This window comes from Callospermophilus lateralis, chromosome 11 (genome assembly GCF_048772815.1).
Source record: "Callospermophilus lateralis isolate mCalLat2 chromosome 11, mCalLat2.hap1, whole genome shotgun sequence".
Taxonomy (NCBI): Eukaryota; Metazoa; Chordata; class Mammalia; order Rodentia; family Sciuridae; genus Callospermophilus; species Callospermophilus lateralis.
Window position 1 is genome coordinate 33,847,661 of NC_135315.1, and position 22,490 is coordinate 33,870,150.

Below are 22,490 nucleotides of genomic sequence, written 5' to 3' on the forward strand. Positions count from 1 at the left end.
CCTGGTACAAAGAGAGAGAGAGAGGAAAAAAAAAAGTCTCTGCAAAACCAAATCTTATTTATCAATTAATATCCAGTTGAAATGCAAAGTTCTTCTTTACTAATCTTTCCTTCCTCCTCACCTAGGGTATTGTCTTCTTCTGTCATTGCCATAGCATTTGAACTGCAAGTGTTTTAACCATTCTAAAACACAGCTTTCAGTTATTCAGTTTATATCTTATTTTCTGAGAATTTATATTCTGGAAGATCAGGTCTATTTTTGATGTGCTGTGGCTTATTGTCCCGACTCCACAGCACCTAGCATAGAATCTTGCACATAATAAATATCATTATATTAAGTGAATGAGAATGAATGATTGAATACCAAAAGGTACTGAATACCAGAGGTATAGGTGGCATAAAACTCTGGTTTATGTTATTATTAATTACCTTACAAACTCTTAGTAAAATCAAGAGGTTCTAGAATATCTAGAATAATCTTCTTTTCTTGGCTAGTCACGTTTTTTGAATCTCTATGAACCTTTTCTTGAGGGAAGAGAACAATAAAATTGCAAACCACTTTGTATCTGGGTAGGAATAATTATCCTGTGAGACCAAAGTCCGGCCTGGACTATTTTTTTTTTTTTTTTTAGCAGGAGGAATAGGTTCAAAGGACTGTACTTATCTGCTCTCTCAGCTTCTGCCACTCAGAAAAGTCATCTGTTCAATAAGAAAAGAATGCTCAACAGTTTGCGAAAGTGATTTCCTCTACTTTCCCACCTTTCTTGCTGATGCCTTGACAGAGGGAATAAATGGGAAACAGAAAGGTTGTTTTTAGACAAGCTCCTCTTAATTAGTTCAGTCCTCTTCACTTCCTGCCTGGATTACCACAGTGCCCCCAACAAGCCTCCTGGTATCTTGTTTCTAAAAACAAATCTGAGCTCCGTCACTCTCATGTTTAGTCTTTCAATGGTTACTCATTCTCTTCTGGATAAAATCCAAACTCTTCATGATTCGACTGACCCTGGGATTAATTCTCCAGTCTTTTCCCACTGATACCAAGCCATCCAGCTCTCCCCCCTTCTTTCTTCTGGGCCTCTTTTTCCCCTCCCCCATCAATCTTTTCCTGGTTCAACCCAACTCATCCTTCAAGATTTAGTTTCAACTGTCCCCCCAGGAAGTACCTTTTGAGCCCTCTTGATATATTAGGTTCCCTTAACATACTTTAGAGACCTCTTTTGCCTCAGGCAAGCTGTTCTCTAAACCTAAGTATCTCAATCTAGGAACTTGGTCTAATATAGTACTTACCTCAGAAGCTTGTGGCAAAGATACTTAGCACTCTGACTGACATATATTATGTGTCACATGTTAGATATTAAGTTGTAGTGATTATTGAATCCAATGTCTTTATCATGTTTGAGGAATTAGAGATCCAGAGTGGTTCAATGACTGACCAGAAGAGAATAAAGATGGGGAAGAGGAATGTCTGATTTGATTTTGAAGGTTTATAAACTTAATTTTGAAGTAAGGAAATTAGGAAAATTAACTTCAAATTTAACATTTAAAATGAAACATTTGAAATAAAACTTGAGGTTGAGAGTAGATGCCGCATTACTTAGAAAAATGGCAAGTCAGGGCAGCTTTTGAGACAATTCAGGATATTTGACAGATAGACTTGAAGTGTATCCTTAATTGTTTCAACTGGCTGATTTACTTTGTTTAGGTCTGCTCATTCCTATAGTCAATGAAGTAGTGTCTGCACATTCACTAAATAAAAGGTTTTTTTTTTTTTTTTTCAACTTCTTAGGCTTTTTTTCTATTGAATTAAGTACAACATTAAGACATCCACATGACTTTAAGAAAATCAATACTGTCCCTAGGCTCAAGACCACTCAGTTCCACAATTTAATTGGTTCCTTAGCTTTCAGCTTTGGACTCTAGACTTGTACTATCCAACACAGTAGTCGTTAGGTACTTGAAATGGGGCTAGTCCTTATTGAAATGTGCTTTAAGTGAAAAAACACATGGATTTTTGGAGGTTTGGTTAGGTAGGTAAATAAATAAATAATGGTAAGGGCTGGGGTTGTGGCCCAAGTGGTAGAGCATTTTCCTAGCACCCATGAGGCACTGGTTTGATCCTTAGCACCACATAAAAATAAAATAAAGGTATTGTGTCCACCTAAAAAACAAAACAAAACAAAATATATAAGAAAGGATGACAAACTATCTCACTAAAATTTTTATATTGACTATATGTGAAATGGTATAATCTCCAATATATCAGGATAATGAAATACATAATTAATATAAATATAACTCTTTATTTACTTTTTTAATGTGGCTACTGCAGAAAATCAAATCGTAGTATTTATTTAGTTCTCATTACATTTCTATTGGACTGTTCTGCTCTAGACCTTGCAGTTTTTCAAAATCAGGTTGGGGCATTAGCCCTGAGATGAGGCATGGACTTTCCTGGACTTCTCTGTCTTTAGTGATATAACTGTGTCCAAGAAGGGGGGCCAATAGTAGTTTGTAAGCCAGTACTTCCACCATCCCATTCGGAATGGAGCCTTTAAAAGGATAAAGAAGTTAATAAATTTTAAACATAGATCACTGAGTAGGTCCACATTTCAGAGTAGAAAATAATAGATGACCCAAGGCTTCCTCTAAATTTTTCACTGGTTCTCCTATTATTATTGTAATTTCTTGGTGGTATTAGGGGTAAAACCTTGTGACTCTCATATTTTATTTGCCGCCCCCCCCTTTTAGTTTAAATGGACCTTTTATTTTATTTATTTGTATGTGATGCTGAGGATCGAACCCAGGGCCTCACACATGCCAGGCAAGTGCTGTACCACTGAGACACAACTCCAGCCCCTAGCATCTCTCTTTTAATCATTTCATCAATTCTGACATTTAGTGCTTTTCTTTCCCTTCCTTTCCCCTCCTTCTCCTTATTTTCTGTAATGGGGTTTGAACCTAGGGGTCCTTTACCACTGAGATATATCCCCAGCCCTTTTTATTTTTTATTTTGTGGGCAGGATCTCTCTAAGTTGCTGAGGCTGACCTGGAACTTGCAATCCTCCTTCCTCAACCTCCCAAGTGCCCAGGCATGTGCTACTCTGCCCAGCTCTAGTGCTATTCTTATACACCCAAATACAAATGGGTAAATCAAAGTTAGGGAGGTAGCCTGGTTAAAGCTTAGGCCCTAATTAGTCCAGTTTGTCCCAGTGCATTGTATCTAGTAAGATTTTTTTTTTTTAAACCGGTACCAGAGGATTGGACCCAGGGCCTCATGCATGCTAGATAAGCCCCTTACATAGCATTATAAGCTCCTTGTATATCCTGTATCTTGTCTATACATGACCAGACACACACTAAGTGGTCAATAAATGTGTGTAAACTCTATATATAGTATGAACTTAACCATGTAGGGAAAAAATATATGGGAAAATATGGAAGGAAATACATCAAAATGTTAAAAGGTAGTTAATCATGATGCTTTTATGGTTAATTTTTTTTGGAGGGTAATGTACATTTAAAATTTCCACCTTTATACTTTTCTCTATCTTCCAAATCTCTGAAAATGTATGTGTGCTCTTTGTACTTATTTACACACACACTCTCTCTTTTAAATCCCATACCCTGTTTCCATACACACATACCCTCTCCAGTCATCAGCACCCCCTGCCAGGGTGTTATATAGTTTTTGACAATTGATGACCCTACATTGCCCCATCACTCTCTTTTGTCCAAAGTTCCCATTTCGGTTACTCTTTAAATCAAACAGGATATCATTTTAATAGGTGTAAGTGGTTCCTGACAGGCTCTCCATGGGCTGATATTGCTCTCTTCTCCTCTCCTCCCCATGAGGTTTCCATTTCCCTTACTCTTGGGGTCTTTGTCCTCCACTTTGCTTCTTCATTCCTTCTCTCAACTTTTCTTCTGCCCCCCTCCCACACCACCCCCCTTCCTTAGAATTCTCAGAGTCTTCTTGTCTTCTGTTTTCCCCCTCTTTTGAGAATATTGACATTCAAATGAAAGGCCAAAATTTACTTCCCGCTAGTAGGTTTCAGGCAAATTTTACCTGCCCCTGGAGTCCTGAGGAAGGTGCTCAAGTTAGGTGGTGGGGACACTGGGGGACAAAACTAAACCGATGGGTCTACTGCAGATCAAGAGTCGGGGGAGGATATGAGAATATTCCAGGCTGAGGAAAGCAGCAGAACAAAGCCCCAAGGGTTCTCTCTGGGAAAGAGAAATGAGCAGAGGAGCTCTTATTAGGTCTGGGGATCCCTGTCTCCTGGTGCTGGCACTCAGTTATAAAGGATGCCGACCTTAGTTGATTTGAGCTCCTGGATTGAATTAGTCCTGGTTGTATAATTGACTTTGATATGTGGCCTTTGGATCTGAATTGGGTTTAACAAGATTTAACTGCTTCAAAGGGCTTTATAAGAATTCATTTTATCCTTCAAATCTGATTTCAAATGCTTCCTACTTTATGACGCCTTTTCAACTTTGATGCTCCTTCTCTAGTGCTCCTATTGTTGATATATTTTGATACATATTTTATTCAAGCAGTTACTCCTATTGTGTTTTATCTTACTCTGTAGGAAATAGTCCCTTTATTGTTTCTTCAGAAATTTTGTGGAATAGGCATGTATCTTAATAATATTTGTATCCCAGGCCTAGTACAGACCAGAAACACTCAATTGAGCTAGCAGGTGCTCAAAAATGACTTTAATAATTATATGAATCACTGGGCACAGTGGCACATACCTGTAATCCCAGAGGCTGGGGAGGTTGAGGCAGGAGGACTGCAAGTTCAAAGCCAGCTTCAGCAACATAGTGAGGCCCTAAGCAATTTAGGGAGATCCTGTCTCAAAATGAAAAAATAAAAAGGACTGGGGATGTGGCTCAGTGTTTAGTTAAAGTGCCCCTGGGTTCAAATCCCTGGCACTCCCCCCAAGATTATATGAAGGTTAACTAAGCACTGTGGCAAGCACTATACCTACATTGTTTCATTCACCAGATACTTTAGGAGAAATATACTTTTATGATTCCCAATTTATAATAACTGAAAGTAAGATAAATTGATTTGATGTGAGGTTACATTTGATCTAGGGTCAATTAGAAAGTGGCAGAACTTTTCTAACAGGGTTTTGGCTTCAAGCTCTTAACCAGCAGAGATGAACAAATGGATGGATGAAGATTCCTTTTCATTCTGTATCTAAATAAGTGATATGCATGATTCCTTCTATTCTACAGAGATAATTATCATTTAAAATTATTTTAACCTCCTGATGTTTCTATCTTTTGAAGATCTTTTTCTCCTTCCTTCTTATATTACTCTGAAACTCTGAAGGAAAATATTTTGAATTCTTACATTGAAGTGAAATCCAACCAAGAAGTAAATGTTTTATGGAAAAGGGAACTTACTTCTTATCACTCATTCATTTGTAAATTTACAAGTATCTAGCACCCACTGTGTGCTAGCAAACTTTTAAGGTACTTGAAAGACAGAGGTAAACAAAACAAAGTCCCGGTTCTCAAGTGGCAACTTTCCATACAGGAGTTCACTTGCTGTTCACAGTAACTACAGGAGGGAATGAGGACAACAATAGTAGATAACTTTTTTCAATGCTTAACGGTGCCAGGCATCAGCTGTGTGCTTAATTCATACTATCACAAGGAACCTATGAAGTGAAGTATGTTTTTTCCCATTTTTACAATTCAGGAAACTGAGTCGCAAAGGTAAGTGATTGGCTCAAGCCCAGTCAATTTGGCCCCAATTTCCAGACTGTTACGCCCAAAGCTATATTGTTTCCTTGTTTCTTTCTCCATATAACAACTTTTATCCAGATCCTCAACTCTCAAGTCCTGGGGTTTGCGCTGCACGCCTCATGAAATAAATGAAAATATCTCGGAATTATTGCAAACTTTTTTTTTTCCCAAAGAATTCAAACTGATTTCATGGAATCTTCACAGATTTTGGAGTGAACCCTCCTGTTCGGTACATTCCCCGCCAGGAGAAAGGGCCAGGGCCTGGGTCATTTTACACTGGCTGGGGCACCCAGCAGATGGCGCTATCTCAGTAGCACCAGCTGGCTGCCCGGTCCCCGGGGCTCACCGCCTCGGCCGAAAGCTTCCCGGCCCTCCCTCACTCCCTTCTCTCCCCCCCTCCCCACGGAGCCCGGGCCCACGTGACCTCAAGACGGCCAATGGGCGAACAGAGAGGGCGAGCTGGTCCCTGTGGCCGCCATTAAAGCGAAGGGAAAACCCGTGAATTCGGATTAAAGGGGGAAAAACACCGCCCGCTGGGCCCACAAAATGGGGGAGACTACGGCGTCCAGGCGGTGAGGCCGCGGGAGAGCAGACGTTTGGCAGGCTCGGCCCAGGGACAACACGGAGACACAACCAGAGAATGGACTGAGCCCGCAGACGCCGCCACCACCTCCGCCACTGAGGAGACTCTGGGCTTAAGGACATCGCCGCTGCCGGGCCGGGGGCCTGGGCTTCTCTCCCGGTTCTCGCCCTTCCCGCCCCTCCGCGGGCGCCTCCCCGCCGGGGAGAACCCTCCCGGGCTTGGGCTTTGCCGACTCAGACTCTATTTTGATTATTTATTGTGTAATTTATTATTTTTTTCTCGTGGAAGGGGCACACGTCCCCTCGGTCCTCCAGAGAGGGACGAGCGTCCGCGGGCTCCGCAGTCCGGCCCGCGGGGCGAGCGCAGCGCGGCCCTCCCGCCTCCGGCCCTCGGCCCCGGGCGGCTGGGTGCCGGCCGGGCGGCGGGGGCTGCTCGCGGCGGCGGGGGGGTAGGTGGGGAGGGCGGGCGGCCCGGCGGCCTCCTCTTCCACCGCCCCCCCAACCACCACCCCCCCGCCCTCCCCGGTGTCTGTGTTTCTCTCTCTGGTCGGAGGCGGCGGTAATGGCGGATGGTGGGTTGTGGCGCCGGCGGCGGCTGCTGTGAGGGACGATGAGTTCCTCCTTCGTGGCGAACGGGGCCAGCCTGGAAGATTGTCACTGTAACCTCTTCTGTCTGGTGAGTGCCGGGGCGGCGGGCGGGGGCCGCGGCGAGCGGGCGGTGGGGGAGGGGGCCTCGAGGTGCGCCCTTGGGCCGTGGGGGAGGGGGTCCGGGTCGGATCCAGATGCCAGAGTCCCCGGGCTAGGCCCAGCCGGAGCCCGCGCCCTGCGACGCTCGGCGGCCAGCCCCGGGAGGCGGCATTCACTCAGCCGCGGTCCTGGGCTCTGCCCGAGGAGTGCTGGGCTTTTTTTCTGTCTTGTTTCGGACTCCTTCCCCCCCTGCCCCCACGGCAGTCTTGTCTTCAACTTGGATTCCTTATCTGGCAGGACACTTAACATTTTCCTGTTTCTTGCTTAACTCTCGCTTTTCTCCTTATTGATTGGGTACACTTTTTCACACTTTACATGATTGCCTTTACTTCGGTATCTTTATACCTTATCCTGATAATTTGGTTTCCCCCAATAAATAGGACCCCGGGATTTCTGCGTTAAAATCCTTTCGTTTTACGTATTTTTGTATGAGTCAAACTCACACAGAGTTAGTGCCTTCCTTGGTGACTTCATATTTTTGTGTAAAAACCAGTCGATGCCATTTCATGTTTTCTTTTTTAAACTTTGGAAACAGTTTGCCATTTTGACAATTTCAAGCCATCTTGCTTTTATTAGAACATTATGTTTTTGGGAGAGTGGAGGGACTAATGGAGGAGGTGCAGTGGTTTTGCACTAAACGTTTCTATATTTGTCAGTTTTGCCTGCTTAATAATATTTTCAGCAGGCTGCTCCTTGTTTTTATTGGAGTGAAAAGTCTGGGGATGCTGGATGTAGGCATTACAATTGTGTAGGTTGCTCCAGATTTAGTAAAATTCAACAGTTAAGACTTTCAGAAGTGCCAACTGTTGCAAATATCAAGGCCTGAATTGGACAATAGCTTAGGTTCATCATTGACTTAAAGTTTGAGTGACTTTTTAAAAATCTTTTCTGTGCTGTGAGAAATATTGAGAGTATATGATAGGTAAGTGAAGTGGGCGGAGCGCAAGTAGTTGGCAAGTGTAAGCTGCCAGTCATGTATCAGCAGTTTCATTTTTGGCATCTTATACTTTCTCTCTTTAAGTTAAATTATTGAATTGCCTTGGTTGAATTTCTTTTATAATGCTGAATGGAGATCTTTAATGCACTTACCTATTATAAAATGTTAGTTTTCTTGACAATGTTCATTAATCAGCATCTCTTCAGATATAATAAGACATAGAGCAGGTTTAACATTCTATCTTCTCCAACCCGGATCTATTTTTGGTACTTTTAGGATCAGGTTCTTGGAAGATAGACTAACATAAATCTGACATTTCTTTAGGAGCAGCTATTTGACTTTTCCTGAAGAGGTGTGTGAGTGAAGAATTAAGAGGGCTTTTTTAAAAGAATTATTCAGATGTCTCTTTTTTTCTTTAAAGCCATGACTTCTGTAAACTTGGAGTGATGAGTTTAAGAATTAATTGTTGGTGCAAAGTTTGATGCCAAGAAACAAATGTGACCAGTTCAGATAGAATTTAGGAGAGGAAATGTATACTCAGTGTGCAGTACTAAAGAACATGTTTTTATTTAATGTTCCTCTTATTTCTACTTTAGATGCATTGTTTTTGTTGTGCTGTTCAGTGGCATGTTGGTGTTAATTTTAACTGTTTTTCTTTTTTTCCTTAAATTCTTGGTTGTTGAATTATTCAGAATTAAAGTTTTTTTTTTTTGTCATAATCTGCTTTCAGTGTTATAAGCAGCATTGAAAAATTTTAATGTCCCATTGAAATTGGGGACTTTGTATTGAATACTTTTTGACTTGGAGTGAATGAACAATAATAAAAAAATCATACTTTCTTTTCTTTAGGCTGACTTGACAGGAATTAAATGGAAAAGATATGTATGGCAAGGTCCAACTTCTGCCCCTATTCTGTTTCCGGTGACAGAAGAAGATCCCATTTTGAGCAGTTTTAGTCGCTGTCTTAAGGCAGATGTACTTGGTGTTTGGCGGCGAGATCAAAGACCTGGAAGAAGAGAGTTATGGATATTTTGGTGGGGTGAAGATCCCAATTTTGCTGACCTTATTCACCATGACTTATCAGGTGAAAACAATTTACTATTTCTAGCCAATGATTTAACAACATTGTATACATTTCCCAAAATACTGTTTGTATTACAAATTAAGGTGGTGTTGGGTGGGTGGAGGTGGGGCTGGTGTGTGGTGCCTCATCTGTGTACACCACTGTTAGATAACAAAGCCAGATAAAAATACAGTTTCATGTTTCATTTTACTATTATTATTTTATTTAAATCATTCATGCATGTTATGGGAGGCTTTATTTACTTTTCTCTTTCACTGGGGGCTTCCTGTGTCCTAGGTAAGTGATGTAGCACTGTTCTATACCCCCGAGTCCTGTGGGAGGCTTTTTAAGCTTTGAATTACGGTCTCCTTCCAATATACAGCTTCCTTCTTTAATTTCTCACAAGTGTTTAGAATCTAAAGAAGGCATGTTACATTAACCTAAGAAAAATGGAATCCAGGAACATAAAGTTTTTTGCACAGTTACATAATACTTTTGAAACCAAGTGTAACTCAACTTGGAGTCAGTTCTGCCACTGGTCTCTTTTGCATGAATATAGAGACATTGTAGGAGTATCTGGAATTGTAGCTTTCTCTGGTATATTTTTCAAGGTATGTAGTTATTTTGTTGTTGTTTTATTTGCTTCTAAAGACATATGTTAATTTTGTTATTTTTGGAAAGTGACTCTTTTAGATACTGTTACATCAAAGATAAGGAAACAAGAGCCAACTTGTTTAGCTTTTATAGGACAGAGGGTCATAATCTAGAAGATTACACAAATAATTTTGTGAGCAAATTAATGATTACTTCCTTCTTATTTTCTCAACTTTTAGGACCAAATGCTACTTTAGAAAGAAAAACTATAGCTCTTCATGTAATTACTGAGGCTTGTGTTTACTTTAAACTGTAAGAGTCTGTTAACTGAATCTTTGATGATAGGAATGTAAATGATTAGTTGAATGCAACAAGAAATAACTTTAGCCGGTTATTTCAATGATTTTTTTTTTTTTTAAGAGAGGAGAGAGAGAATTTTAATATATATTTTTCAGTTTTTGGCGGACACAACTTCGTTGTTTGTATGTGGTGCTGAGGATCGAACCCGGGCCGCACGCATGCCAGGCGAGCGCGCTACTGCTTGAACCACATCCCCAGCCCATTTCAATGATTTTTGACAGTTAAATTTAGGATTTTTAGGTCATTTTACTTTTATATTTGTTCTTTTTAGATATACATGACAGTAAAGTATTTTTGACATACATGTATGGAATGTAGCTTATTCTAATTAGAATCCCATTCTTGTGGTTGTAAATGATGTGGAGTTTCACTGGTGGTATATTCATGTATAAACATAGGAAAGTTATGCGTAATTCATTTTATTGTCTTTCTTTAGATCATTTAAAAAAAGCTTTCCTATTAGAAATTGAGCACTCTGAAGTTTTCTGTTATTGTCTGGCCTGTAGGTTTTTGTTTTTTTTTTTTAATGAAATGTAATCCAGGTGTCTGTATCTTGAACTAGTACTTAGTAAAACCAACATTTGTTTAGGAATGTGTATGTGTTAATTTTGTTTGTTCTGATAATTGCTTTTTACCTTCTCATGAAAACATTTTTCAGTGTTCTTATTTTTGAAATGATTGCAGTTCTTTTATGATAAAGCTTTTCAACTTTTCTAAGATGGCCTACCAGAGTGTAGACTTAGTTCTAAGTATGTAATACTGTTCTAAATATGTAAAATAATTAGTTTGTATGTATGTATCATACATGTATGTCAGGATTTAAAATTCCTAATAGTTTTAGCAAGATGTTGCTTTCTAATTGCTATGCCAAAAGCTAAGCCTACCAGCTTCCTTTTTCTTTCATTGACTTAGGCATATGTGAGTTATTTAATCTTTAAGTGATCATTAAAGTCACTTCACTAAAATGTGTTGAAAGTTTTTGTTTTTAGTGGGGCTGGGGCTTGAACCCAGGGCCTTATGCATGCTTAGCAAGTGCTCTACCACTGAGCTACATCCCCAGCAGCATTACAGTATTATCAACAATTATGGATTATCCAAAATTGCAGTTTGTCAATAGTTTATAGTAATCTGTTAACATTAAAAGTCTCTAATAATTTATGGATAGCCTATTAATGTAAGTCTCCAAACAGTTGGCTGAGAGTTTATAGCTTAGTGGTAGGGCACTTGCCTAGCATGCATGGGACCCTAAGTTCAATTCCCAGTAATACAGATACACACAAAACCCCAAACAACTATAATGCTGATTTGTAGGTTTTGGCTTTTAAGTTGGGAGAGCATCTGAACAAACCTTTAAAAAGAAAAAATTCATGACATACATTTTGTGGAATCAACGATACTTTTTGATATATAGTATTTAGTTTTATCATAGAAGGACTAAATTTGAAGGTGAAAAGTCTATTAAAGTTAAATGTGAGCTGTTTCCCTGTAATGTTGTTAAAACACTACAGTATATGGACATTGTTTCCTACTAGGTTTCATATTATCAGTCAGCTATGTTTTCTCTAATGAAACTGGGTTATCATTTTTAAAATTTCTTCTTTAGTTAACTTAGGTTTTTAGCATAACTTTTTAAAATGATAGCACCCATACTTTAAAATAGATATTGATCCTGAAAGTGATGAAAGCAATTTTAGGTTTTATTTGTCAGATTTTGCTGAATGCTGTTAAGTAGTTAATACCTTTAAGATGTATCAAAGTGGAAATAATTATTTTGTTTTACTGTTTCAATCAAGAATAGTATGTAATCATATTTACTGTTCAAAAGCCTGTCCTGTACTATTACAGTTTACATATTCAGTGGTATTTATGTTTTAGTTTTTGTTTTAACCTGTTGTTTAATTTAGACTGTTGTTACTTAAATCAAACATATCCTAATAATAAGCACTTTTCAGATGGAGTATATTTGTCTTGCCCTTTTCTTTGCTCCAGGGACACTGTCTGCCTCCCTTTTGGGGCAATTAGTGTCTCTTTCTCTTTCTCTCTCTCTCTCTCTCTCTCTCTCTCTCTAACTCTTTTTCATTTCTTCCCATCTGTGGCACTGTATTCCCTTCTTTTACGCTCCCCTGAGAAGAGAGCAGCTGGACAGTGGGGGTGGCATCAGCTGCAGGAGGCATCCTGAGTTCCAAGTGGAGGTGTAGCACTGAGGAAAGGGGAACCGGAAGGACCCAGGTGGCAACTAAAAAGCTGATTAATTTAGCTTGAGCCTGCTTGTCACAGGCAGTGTCCTTCTGTTTGGTTCAGCACCTAACACATTTTGTTACTGAAATGTTTGTGATTATGCTGATAATATCCTCCCCCCCCCCTTCTCTGTTTGTTGCTTTTGTGGGGAGGAGGAAACTATTTCTTTTTGCAAAGAAGACTAGAAGTCTCAGTTTTTCTAACTGGAATGTTTGATTACAAAAGTACACAATTGTTTTTGCTTAACCTCTTTGATATCTTTGTGTCACCCATAGTATATTTTTTAAAAATAAATCTTAAGGGCCATAGCTCAGTGGTAGAGCGCTTGCCTAGCACATGCGGGGCCCTGGGTTCGATCTTTAGCACCATATGGAGATAAATAAGTGAAGGTATTGTGTGTCCACCTACAACTAAAAAATAAATATTTTAAATAAAAAAATCTTTAATTTTAAGGTAGTTTTATGTTTTTTTTTTTTTTAAACATTCTTAGTTGTAGATGGACATAATACTTTTATTTATTTATTTTGTACAAGGTGCTGAGAATGAAATCCAGTGCCTCACACTTGCAAGGCAAGCACTCTACCACTGAGCCATAACTCAGCCCGGATAGTTTTATATTTACATAAAAGTTACAAAGGTTATATTTACATAAAAGTTATAAAGGGAGTATAGAGTGTTCCTGTGTAACTCTCTCAGTTTATTGTTAATACCTGTATTAGAATGATGTGTTTTTCGCAACTAATGAACTAGTATACACACTTTATTATTAACTAAGGTATGTATGTGCTTTATCTGGATTTTCTTTTTTTTTTTAACCTAATGTTCTTTTTCTGTTCTAGGATGCCAGCTAAATTGCTACATTTTGACAGTTCTGAGGAATCTAGTCAGGTTCCAAAGTACATGTTAAATTTCATCTTCTCATGTCACTTAGCACTTGTTTGAGTCATCTTCCTTTCAAGTTTAGCTGATATGTAGAAATAGAATATTAACTCATTTTATTGCTAATTAGTAAAGATTAGCTAAAGTACACCAAATGTGATTTTATGCTTGCTTTAAACCCTCACTCATTTTGTATCAGTTGTCTCTACTGTTCAACAAAGTAATTTGTAAAGAACAGATGATCTTTTGAATTAGGATTTGTTTTAACTGGGGTTAGTCTAACTATAATATTCCAGGAAGATATTTGTTCCAAAAAAATCTCTTGATTTGAAAGCTGAATAATTACTTTTCACTCTTTACTCTCCTGAGGAGAATCTGAATCCATTTTGATCTTTTTTGATAGAAAAAGGATCAGGGACAAAATTTTTTGGGTACAGATTTTCTTTTTAAATTTAATTTTGTAGCAGCTTTTTGTTTTGTTTTGTACCAGGGATTGAATTGAATTTAGGGGTGCTTAACCGCTAAGCACCCTTATGTATTAGAGACAGGCTCTCACTAAGTTGCTGAAGCTGGCCTTGAACTTGAATCCTCCTACCTCAGCCCCTGAGTCACAGGCATGTATTGTCATACCTGGCAGCGCATTTTATTTAATGGTTGTGTGATTGTGGGTGAGAACTATAAAACTGGTCTTGGGAAAAATCTTAGCTCTAGTCCTCCAGTCAGAAGTTTCTAGTGGGTGACATTGATTGGTTCTTTCAAGCATATTGCAAAGCAAGATTGTTCCATTTTCATCAGTCTGTCCTTGAAGGAGAAAAGTTTTCTGTGCACTTTCTGCTTTCACTCTCTCTCTTTTTTTTTTTTTTTTTTTTTTGAGATGGATTCTCACTATGCTATCCAGGCTGTCTTCAAATTTGAGGTACTCCTAACTTTAGCCTCCCGAGAGTAGTTGGGATCACAAGGCATGTGTCAGTGCATCCAACTTGTAGCCTGACTTTTTTGGAATTTATTGCTATCCTCATTGGCTTTATTATTCCCCTTAAAATAAAAATAAAACTACTCCCAAGTTAGGCTGCAATGAGGCTCTAAGGGAAAACTGTCATGTTGAGAACTCAAAAACAGACTCAATCAAGTCTAAATATTTCTTCTTTTTCCTAGTTCTTGGGGTCTGTATACTGGATTTTAGCAATCTATTCAAATATTTTTATTGTACCAGAATTCCATCATAATGTGTACAACTCAAATTTTAAGTGGGCCATTGTTCCAGATTTAATTTTGGATGCTGTTATTGAAGGATACTAATTATAGTGGACCATAACCATGTGACAGCTTTTAACAGGATTGACAAATACAAAACAGCAGCCATCTATAGTAGTTACCTAGTGCTAGCCAAACTAAAAAGCAATTGTTTTTTTTGCCTTACGTAGGCTAAAGAGAGTTAATTCACCAATGTCTAATGTTGTAAACTTTACTTGTGACCCAGTTCTTTATTTGGCTAGTTTTTTAGGTGATAACTTCATTTGCTGTATTTCTTGTGAGGACTGTCCTTTTTGAAAAAGCAACCAAAGAAAATAACATATCAAGCTGTATTTTTTTTTTTCTTTTTTGTTTTTAGTTGTAGATGGGCACAATACCTTTATTTTATTTATGTGGTGCTGAGGATTGAACCCAGTGCCTCATGCATGGGAGACAAGTGCTCTACCACTGAGCTATAACCCCAGTCCTCAAGCTGTTTTTAAATTAAAAATTTCTGGGTTTTGCCATAAATAAGTAGTACTGCCAATTTAAGGCATTCAGTAGTATTTGTTGAATGAATTGATTATGAATGAGAAATTATTGTTACAGACAAACCCTGATTAAACATTTTAAATATTTTTCTTTATTCTTTTAGGAAATACATAGTATTTTTCTACCATGTTAAATTTGGAACCATTCTTTCTGTATTCATTAATGCATGTTGTATTTTAATAGCTTAGCAGAATTATGTAGGAAGATTGCTTTTTTAAAAGCAGTTGATACCATGGAGATATTTAAAGATGTCAGTTTTGAGAATAATGATGAGTATTGGGTATATAGCTTTTTTGGTTTTGATCTTCATTTTTTTTTGTTGTTGAAGGAATTATTTTGATGGCCTGTGACACACTTTGACATCACTATAATTTGTAGCCTCAGAAAAAACATGGTAATCAAATTTAGCATTTAAATTTTTGTGTTCTGCAAATAAATGCTTTGTAAAAAATTTTTAAGTAACACTGATGATTTAAAAGTTATAGTGTTAATAGCAATGGAAAAATATTATTAAAAACAAAACTGAAACTGTATTCTGTGGGGATACAGACACAAGGGGAGAAAAGCATTTAAAAGCATTAAGCAGACTTTTTTCATTAGAGTATGGTTGATTAAGTTCAAAAGAACTAGGTAAAGATTTGCCATGTGTTCCATTTTCCTTCTCCCTGTTATAATATTGGTGTTGAGATTTAAGAACCTCTTTTAATTAGTGTTAGAGCTGCATATTTCTAATGTCTTAGAGGGTTGGTTGTACCATTTCATCTTTTATATATGTGAGTACATGTAGAAAATACCATTATTATTGTTATTGCAAAATCAGGATATTAGAAACTTTGCTCAGTAGGCCTCTTGTTTCTAAGTGACACTCTCCCTAAAAACAAAACCAGTAACCTTCAAACTTTTCATGGAGCGTTGTTAGGACTTATTATGTCTTCAGCAACAAAAAACTGAAAGTCTATTACTTAAGTGTAATGTTTACTTAGTCAATGGTAGGTAAAGATATACTTCAGAGATTTGTTGGCTTTGGAAAACCCCATCAGATGGGCTTTACTTTTTTGTATTCTGTATAACATTTGTTTAGTGTTAATGAGAATTGTGTGCATTTGGGGGTCATGAGATGTCTGCTTGACAGCATTAAGTTCACATGAGTTTCTTCAGATAAATTTTAGAGTAAGGAAAGAGAAGTACTTTCAAATTAATATTGATTAATTCCTAAACCACATTTAGTATTCTTAAATTGTTTAGCTGTGAATTTGACTGCAATGGATTTCTTTACATCATAAAATTTTCAGAATTTTATATGAAATTTATAAATTATAACTTAGTCCAAAGATTTTTAATTATTTCAAAGGAATTCACAATCTGTTGAATGGTGTTTCATGAATTGCAACTTGATACTTAAACTGTTTTTCAGAATGAGGCAAATTCATTTTTAAGTTTTTTTTTTTTTTTGTATCGGTGATTGAACTCAAGGACACTCAACCATGAAGCCACATCCCCAGCCCTATTTTTTATTTTTTATTATATTTAGAGACAGAGTATCACTGAGTTGCTTAGGGTCTCACTAAATTGCTGGAGCTGGCTTTGAAACTCCTGATCCTCCTGCCTTAGCCTCCTGAGCCCTGGGATTACAGATGTGTGCCACCACACCCAGCTCATTTAAAAATTTTTTTTTCTTTCAAAACATCTTTATTTTATTTTAATTAATTAATTTACTTATTTTTAGAGAGATTTTTAAAAATATTTTTAAATTTTCGGTGGACACACATCTTTATTTTATTTATGTGGTGCTGAGGATTGAACCCAGTGCCTTGCGCATGCCAGGCGAGCACGTTACCACTTGAGCCACATCCCCAGTCCCTCATTTTTAAGTGAATAATTTATTTGAGGTTTATTGCAACTGTATAACTTTTATATGTATAATAGCAACTTTGTGTATTAGGTCTTTGATTTAAAACATACCTGAAGTTAGGAAAACTTGTTAACAGGCTATTTGTATAGGACGGATGTTAAAACCATTGTGCTTCTTAGAAGGTAGGGATTTTTGAGGTAAATGGTAATAAAGGATACTGAATAAGTCATAAAGAGGTTAAGAATTGGGAGAGAGATTCCTACACAATACTACTGGAATTAGAAACTTATTTCTAGAAATTATAAGTCATAATTTGAGGTAAAAGTTTTAACATAGCTATTTAATTTTTAAATGATAGGTCTTCATTAAGCTGAAAGCAGAGCAAGTAAGGTTCTTTTTTTCCTCAGCAACTTACAAATTTATTTGTGATTTAGACCTTTAATTAAAGTGAAGTCACTATGTGCCAATTTCCTTTTCTCTTAGCCTAATACTTTCTTTAATAAAATGAAGCCTTGTAAGCATTTTAACATTAAATGGAAGTTAATGAGTGTCTCTTCCATAGAATGTGAAGTTTTCTTATTTGATGTTAATGATTAATGTTAATGTTTAAAAATGTTTTTCCAACTCTCAAGTATTGTCATTTTCTAAAACTTCTTTTTGAAAAACCAGTTAGTTGCTTTGAAAGACTTTTAGCACTTAGGAAACACTTGAAAGAACAATACAAATCATCATTAACCTTTGTAGTGGCACAGAGTTTCTAGTGCAGTTAAAGTCCACTGTCATTATACTTTTTAGTTAATGTTTATTATACTCATTTGTTGTATAAGCTCTGAATACCATGTGCTACTCTTTTTGGGGGGAGGATGGGGCTATTTACCCAGGATTGAACTTGGGGGCACAAAACCATTGAGCCACATCCCCAGCCCAATTTTGTGTTTAATTTAGACAGAGTCTCACTGAGTTGCTTAGCACCTACCTTTTGTTGAGGTTGGCTTTGAACTCAACAATCCCCCTGCCTCAACCTCCCAAGGTACTGGGATTACAAATGTGTGCCCCTGTGCCCAGCCCATGTTCTACTCTCAATGCATATCTCTTTTATTCAAAAGCTCATAGTATATATGTTATTTTTCTATAGGTTTAGTAAATGTATTTTGGCAACAAATGTTTTCTCTATTTTTACTTAGTGAATGGAGATGATTCAAATTCAGAAAATATTTATAAAGTTATAAAGGCTATGGGAAGATTTTTATACTTGAATTAAATAATTAAGAAATATAAAAATTTAAAATGTTAAAGTGGTATTATTTGTAGTGGAATTCATTGGATGCTTTGTTATAGGCAGGAAATGGATAGAGAGAAAAACTGGTTACTGAACTTCATTCCAACTTATCTCAAAATGACTTATTTATTTGGTAGATTAACTTGGAGGGATTAATAGATTGGCTGCCAAAAATTAAGGCTAATAGCTATAACTTAATGCTGGGAATGCCTAAATCTTTTAAGTTTCTTCCCCTAATAAAAGATTCTGTACTGAATAATAATCATGGAAATCATTTGGTTAAAATGAGACCTAAGGTAGCTGATAATGGGTTGCTTGTTAGGCTCTGTGCTTTCTTTTTATTCGTCATTTAATTTTATAGTTGAGTCGTGAATTAGAATGCCAATGGACATGAAATGTTTTGAATTTAATTATTAATTGGCTAGTGCTGTTTTTTTGGAGAGGGAGTGGGGGGCAGGTCGAATGATTGAAAGAATTAGGAGAAGGTAACTAGTAAGTGAGCCAGTTTAGAAATTAGCATCATAGAGTATGTTTAATATTTTCCAAATTATGTAAGCAGGTGGACTTTTCATTGATAGAGACATCAATCAGTACATTTAAAATATCATTCCCATATTTTACATTGTGCAAATAAACTTCAGGCAACTTGATAGAATGCATAGCACTTAGGCCTTTTATTTCTTGGGGAGTAACTTTGAAACCTGATACTTTGATGTCTAGAAATATATTGAATGATTGTAGTTTAATTTTCTTAGGTAGAGAGGAATTGTGAATATAGAATTTACACTGTATCTTTTATTTACTGCTTTTTGCTTCCTTCATTTCTTTTTTAGAAGAAGAAGATGGAGTGTGGGAGAATGGACTTTCCTATGAATGCCGTACTCTGCTTTTCAAAGCAGTTCACAATCTGTTGGAACGGTGTTTAATGAACCGGAACTTTGTACGTATTGGCAAGTGGTTTGTAAAGCCTTATGAAAAAGATGAAAAACCTATAAATAAAAGGTAAGCTGTATTAATTAACTTTTTTTAATATTTCTTTTTCATTTTATAACTACAGAGAATGAATGCACATGTTCAGGAAGTTAACTTTGGCCAAGCACTCTAAGTATTCTGTTTGATTCTTTTTTCTTTTCCCTTTTCTTTGTCCTACTGGGGATTGAATTCAGGGCATCAAGTGTATCAGGATAGATCTTTGCCACTGAGCTTCATTTCCCTAAGTTCCTGAGGCTGGCCTTGAACTTGTGATCCTTCTTTCTCAATATCCTTAGTAGCTAGGATGATAGGACTGTGCCACTATGCCCAGCAGTTTTTTGGGAAACGTTTCATTAAATTGCCGGGGCCTCAAACTCCTGAGTTCAAGTGATCTCATATCAGTCTTCTGAGTAGCTGGGACTATAGGTATATGCCACCATGCCTGGCTCAAGCATTTGTTGACCACTTTACTTGCCCCTTAACATATACATTGTAAAAAACTGTCTTTTTAAAAAAATTTTATTTATTTTTCCCATATTTTTAATTGGCACATTATAATTATACATACTAGTAGGATTTGTTGTTACATATTCATACATGCACATAATATGACAATATGATTTGACTAGGTGTGTTGGTTCTTGCCTGTAATCTTAGTGATTTGGGAGGCTGAAATGGGAGGGTCACAAGTTTGAGTTCAGCATCAACAACTTAGTCCCTGTCCCAAAAGAAAAAATAAAAAGACTGGGGATGTGGCACAATAGTACCCAGGGGCACCTTATTTCAGTACCAAAAAAAGAAAAAATAGTATAATTTTCGGCTGGGGTTGTGGCTCAGTGGTAGAGAGCTTTCCTCGAAGGAGACCCTGGGTGTGAACCTCAGCACCACGTAAAAATAAATAAATAAATAAATAAATAAATAAAATGAAGGCATTGTGTCCAACTACAACTAAAAAATTTAAAAAAATATATAATTTCGTCTTTATTATTCTCCCATGCCCTTCCCTTCTTCTTGCCCCCTCCTCCTCTTTTTCTTCTTCCCTCCTCGCCACCATTCGTTTTCTCTACTCTGCTGGTCTCCCTTCCATATTCATGAGATTCCCCTCAGTTTCCTTTTCCTTTTTCCTCTCTAGCTTCCACATATGAGAGAAAGCACACAACACTTAACTCTCTGAGTTTGGCATGGAAGGCTTTAAGATAGATAACTCTTTCCTTTTTTTTTTAAATATTTTATTTACATTTTAGTTTTCGAAAGACACAACATCTTTGTATGTGGTGCTGAGGATTGAACCTGGGCCGCACCCATGCCAGGCGAGCACACTACCGCTTAAGCCACATCCCCAGCCCCTAGATAACTCTTTTCTTCTTCAATTGAAAGTTTCAGGTTACTACATTTCTTTGTGATTTGAATAATACAAAATAGTCTATCAGAAAATTCAGTCCTAAGCAGTTGTTGAATTAGTGAGGCTTTGAGATGAACCAGTGGCAAGTAGAGATACTTAAGGGAATTTGTTTTTCTGAATGATGTGGGAAGATATGAAGTAAACATTTGGTTATGATTATATATGCCTATCATCTTTTCATGTACACCTGGTGTTTTTTTTCAAGCTTTTTTTTTTTTTAGTTGATTGGATGAGTAGATAATTTTGGGAATATAAAAGTTCTTTGATTTCCCCTCCTTCTGAAAAATGACAAATTTATTGTTAACAAAATAACATAGGAATGCATTCTGCAAATGGCAGGAAAACTTAAGTACCTGGGTTACATGGCAAGTAGTAAGGAATCTGGAGGTAGATAATTCTGGTGTATCTGTTTAGTAATGTCGTCAAGGATTTAAGGTTCCTTATATTTTTCTGCTGGGACATCTTCAATATTTAGCTTCATCCTTATACTCCCAGTGAATATTGAACCTTCACACCTGATATGCAGAAGATGAGGGCAGAAAGATTAGTTATTGGAAACCTGATGTATCACTGGCCATTCTATCAGAAAGAAGTACCTTTTATTTGGAAAAATAAAATAACCACTATGAACAATGTAGGAATTTTCTTAGTAAGATTAAAAGGCGGGGCTGGGATTGTGACTCAGTGTAGAGCACTTGACTTGCAAGTGTGAGGCACTGGGTTCAATTCTCAGCACTGCATATAAGTGTATGAATAAAATAAAGGTCCGTCAACTAAAAAAAAAAAAAAGGAAGAAGAAGAAAAGGGGAATAGACAAAAGAAGGAGGGAATGTGGATTTTGGATAGGCAATTAGCAGTGTCCACCATAGATAGTACTTCTTCTTCTACAGTTTAATTTACTTGTGGTTTTTGTTACCCACAGCCAATTGAAGTCTGAAAATGTTAAATGGAAAATTCCAGAAATAAACAATTCATAAGTTTTAAAAATTGTGCCTCGTTCTGAGTAATATGGTAAAATTTTGTGCAGTCCCACTCTGTCCAGCCCAGAACCTGCTTCTTTCCTTTGTCCAGAATATTTATGCTGTATAGCTACCCTCTTGTTAGTCCTTTAGTAGCCCTCTTAGTTATCAGATCACTTGTCATCTGCTTGTATTCAGGTAACCCTTATTTTACTTAGAATGGCTCCAAAGTATGAGAATATAAGAGAGTGGAACTATTCAGATATGCCACAGAGAAGCCATAAAGTACTTTCTTTAGGTGAAAAGGTGAAAGTATAATAAGAAATTAGAGAGTTCGTCCTCATTCACACAATTTATTACAGTGTAGTAATTATATTTGTTCTATTTTATAGATGCTTCTTGGCTTATGATGGGATTTTTGTCCTAATAAACCCATAAGTTGAAAATATGCCAAAAATGGATTAAACCTACTGAATATTGTAACTTAGCCTAGCCTATTTTATTGTAACAATATTCATTTATTTATTTATCAAGACAAGGTCTTGTTATGTTGTCCAGTTTGGCTTCAAATTCTCAATTCTTCTGCCTCAGCCTCCATGTAACTGGAATTAAAGGTGTATGTCACCTTACCTGGCCTTAGCCTACCTGAAAAGTGCTCAAAAAATTATAGCAGAGTTTAATAACTGTGTCAGACAGATGGCCTACAAAGCCTAAAATACTTAGTTTGAAATATATATTTGGATCTTTTTATATTATTTTTTGCAATTTTGGGAATCAAACCCAGGGCATCACAAGTAGTAGGCAGGTGCTCTACCACTGATCTACCTCCCCAGCTCAGCTGTATCTGGATCCTTATAGGAAAAAACGTGTTGTTTAGCCTACTGGCACACACTTGTAATCCTAGCTACTTGGGAGGCTGAGAGGCAGGAGAATGGCATGTTTGAGGCCAGCCTGGGAAATTTAGCAAGACCTTATTTCAAAATAAAAAAAAAAAGAAGGGCCAGTGATGTAGCTAAGTGATAAAGCACTCCTTAGTACTGTAAACAAACAAATAAATAAAATAGTAAAATATTTAAAAAGCT

At 37.2% G+C, this 22,490-nt stretch overlaps 1 protein-coding gene across 3 annotated transcripts in view; it reads left to right on the forward strand.

Moving 5' to 3' along the window:
• The first annotated feature begins 6,823 nt into the window (after positions 1-6,823).
• Positions 6,824-22,490, forward strand: part of Med13 (mediator complex subunit 13) — a 94,233-nt gene continuing 78,566 nt past the window's right edge. For all 3 annotated transcript variants that reach the window (XM_076871308.1, XM_076871310.1, XM_076871309.1), the window contains exons 1-3: positions 6,824-7,017; positions 8,875-9,109; positions 18,909-19,077. In XM_076871308.1, coding sequence (XP_076727423.1) covers positions 6,952-7,017; positions 8,875-9,109; positions 18,909-19,077 — 470 coding nt within the window. In that variant the 5' untranslated portion in view covers positions 6,824-6,951. The remainder of the gene's footprint in view (positions 7,018-8,874; positions 9,110-18,908; positions 19,078-22,490) is intronic.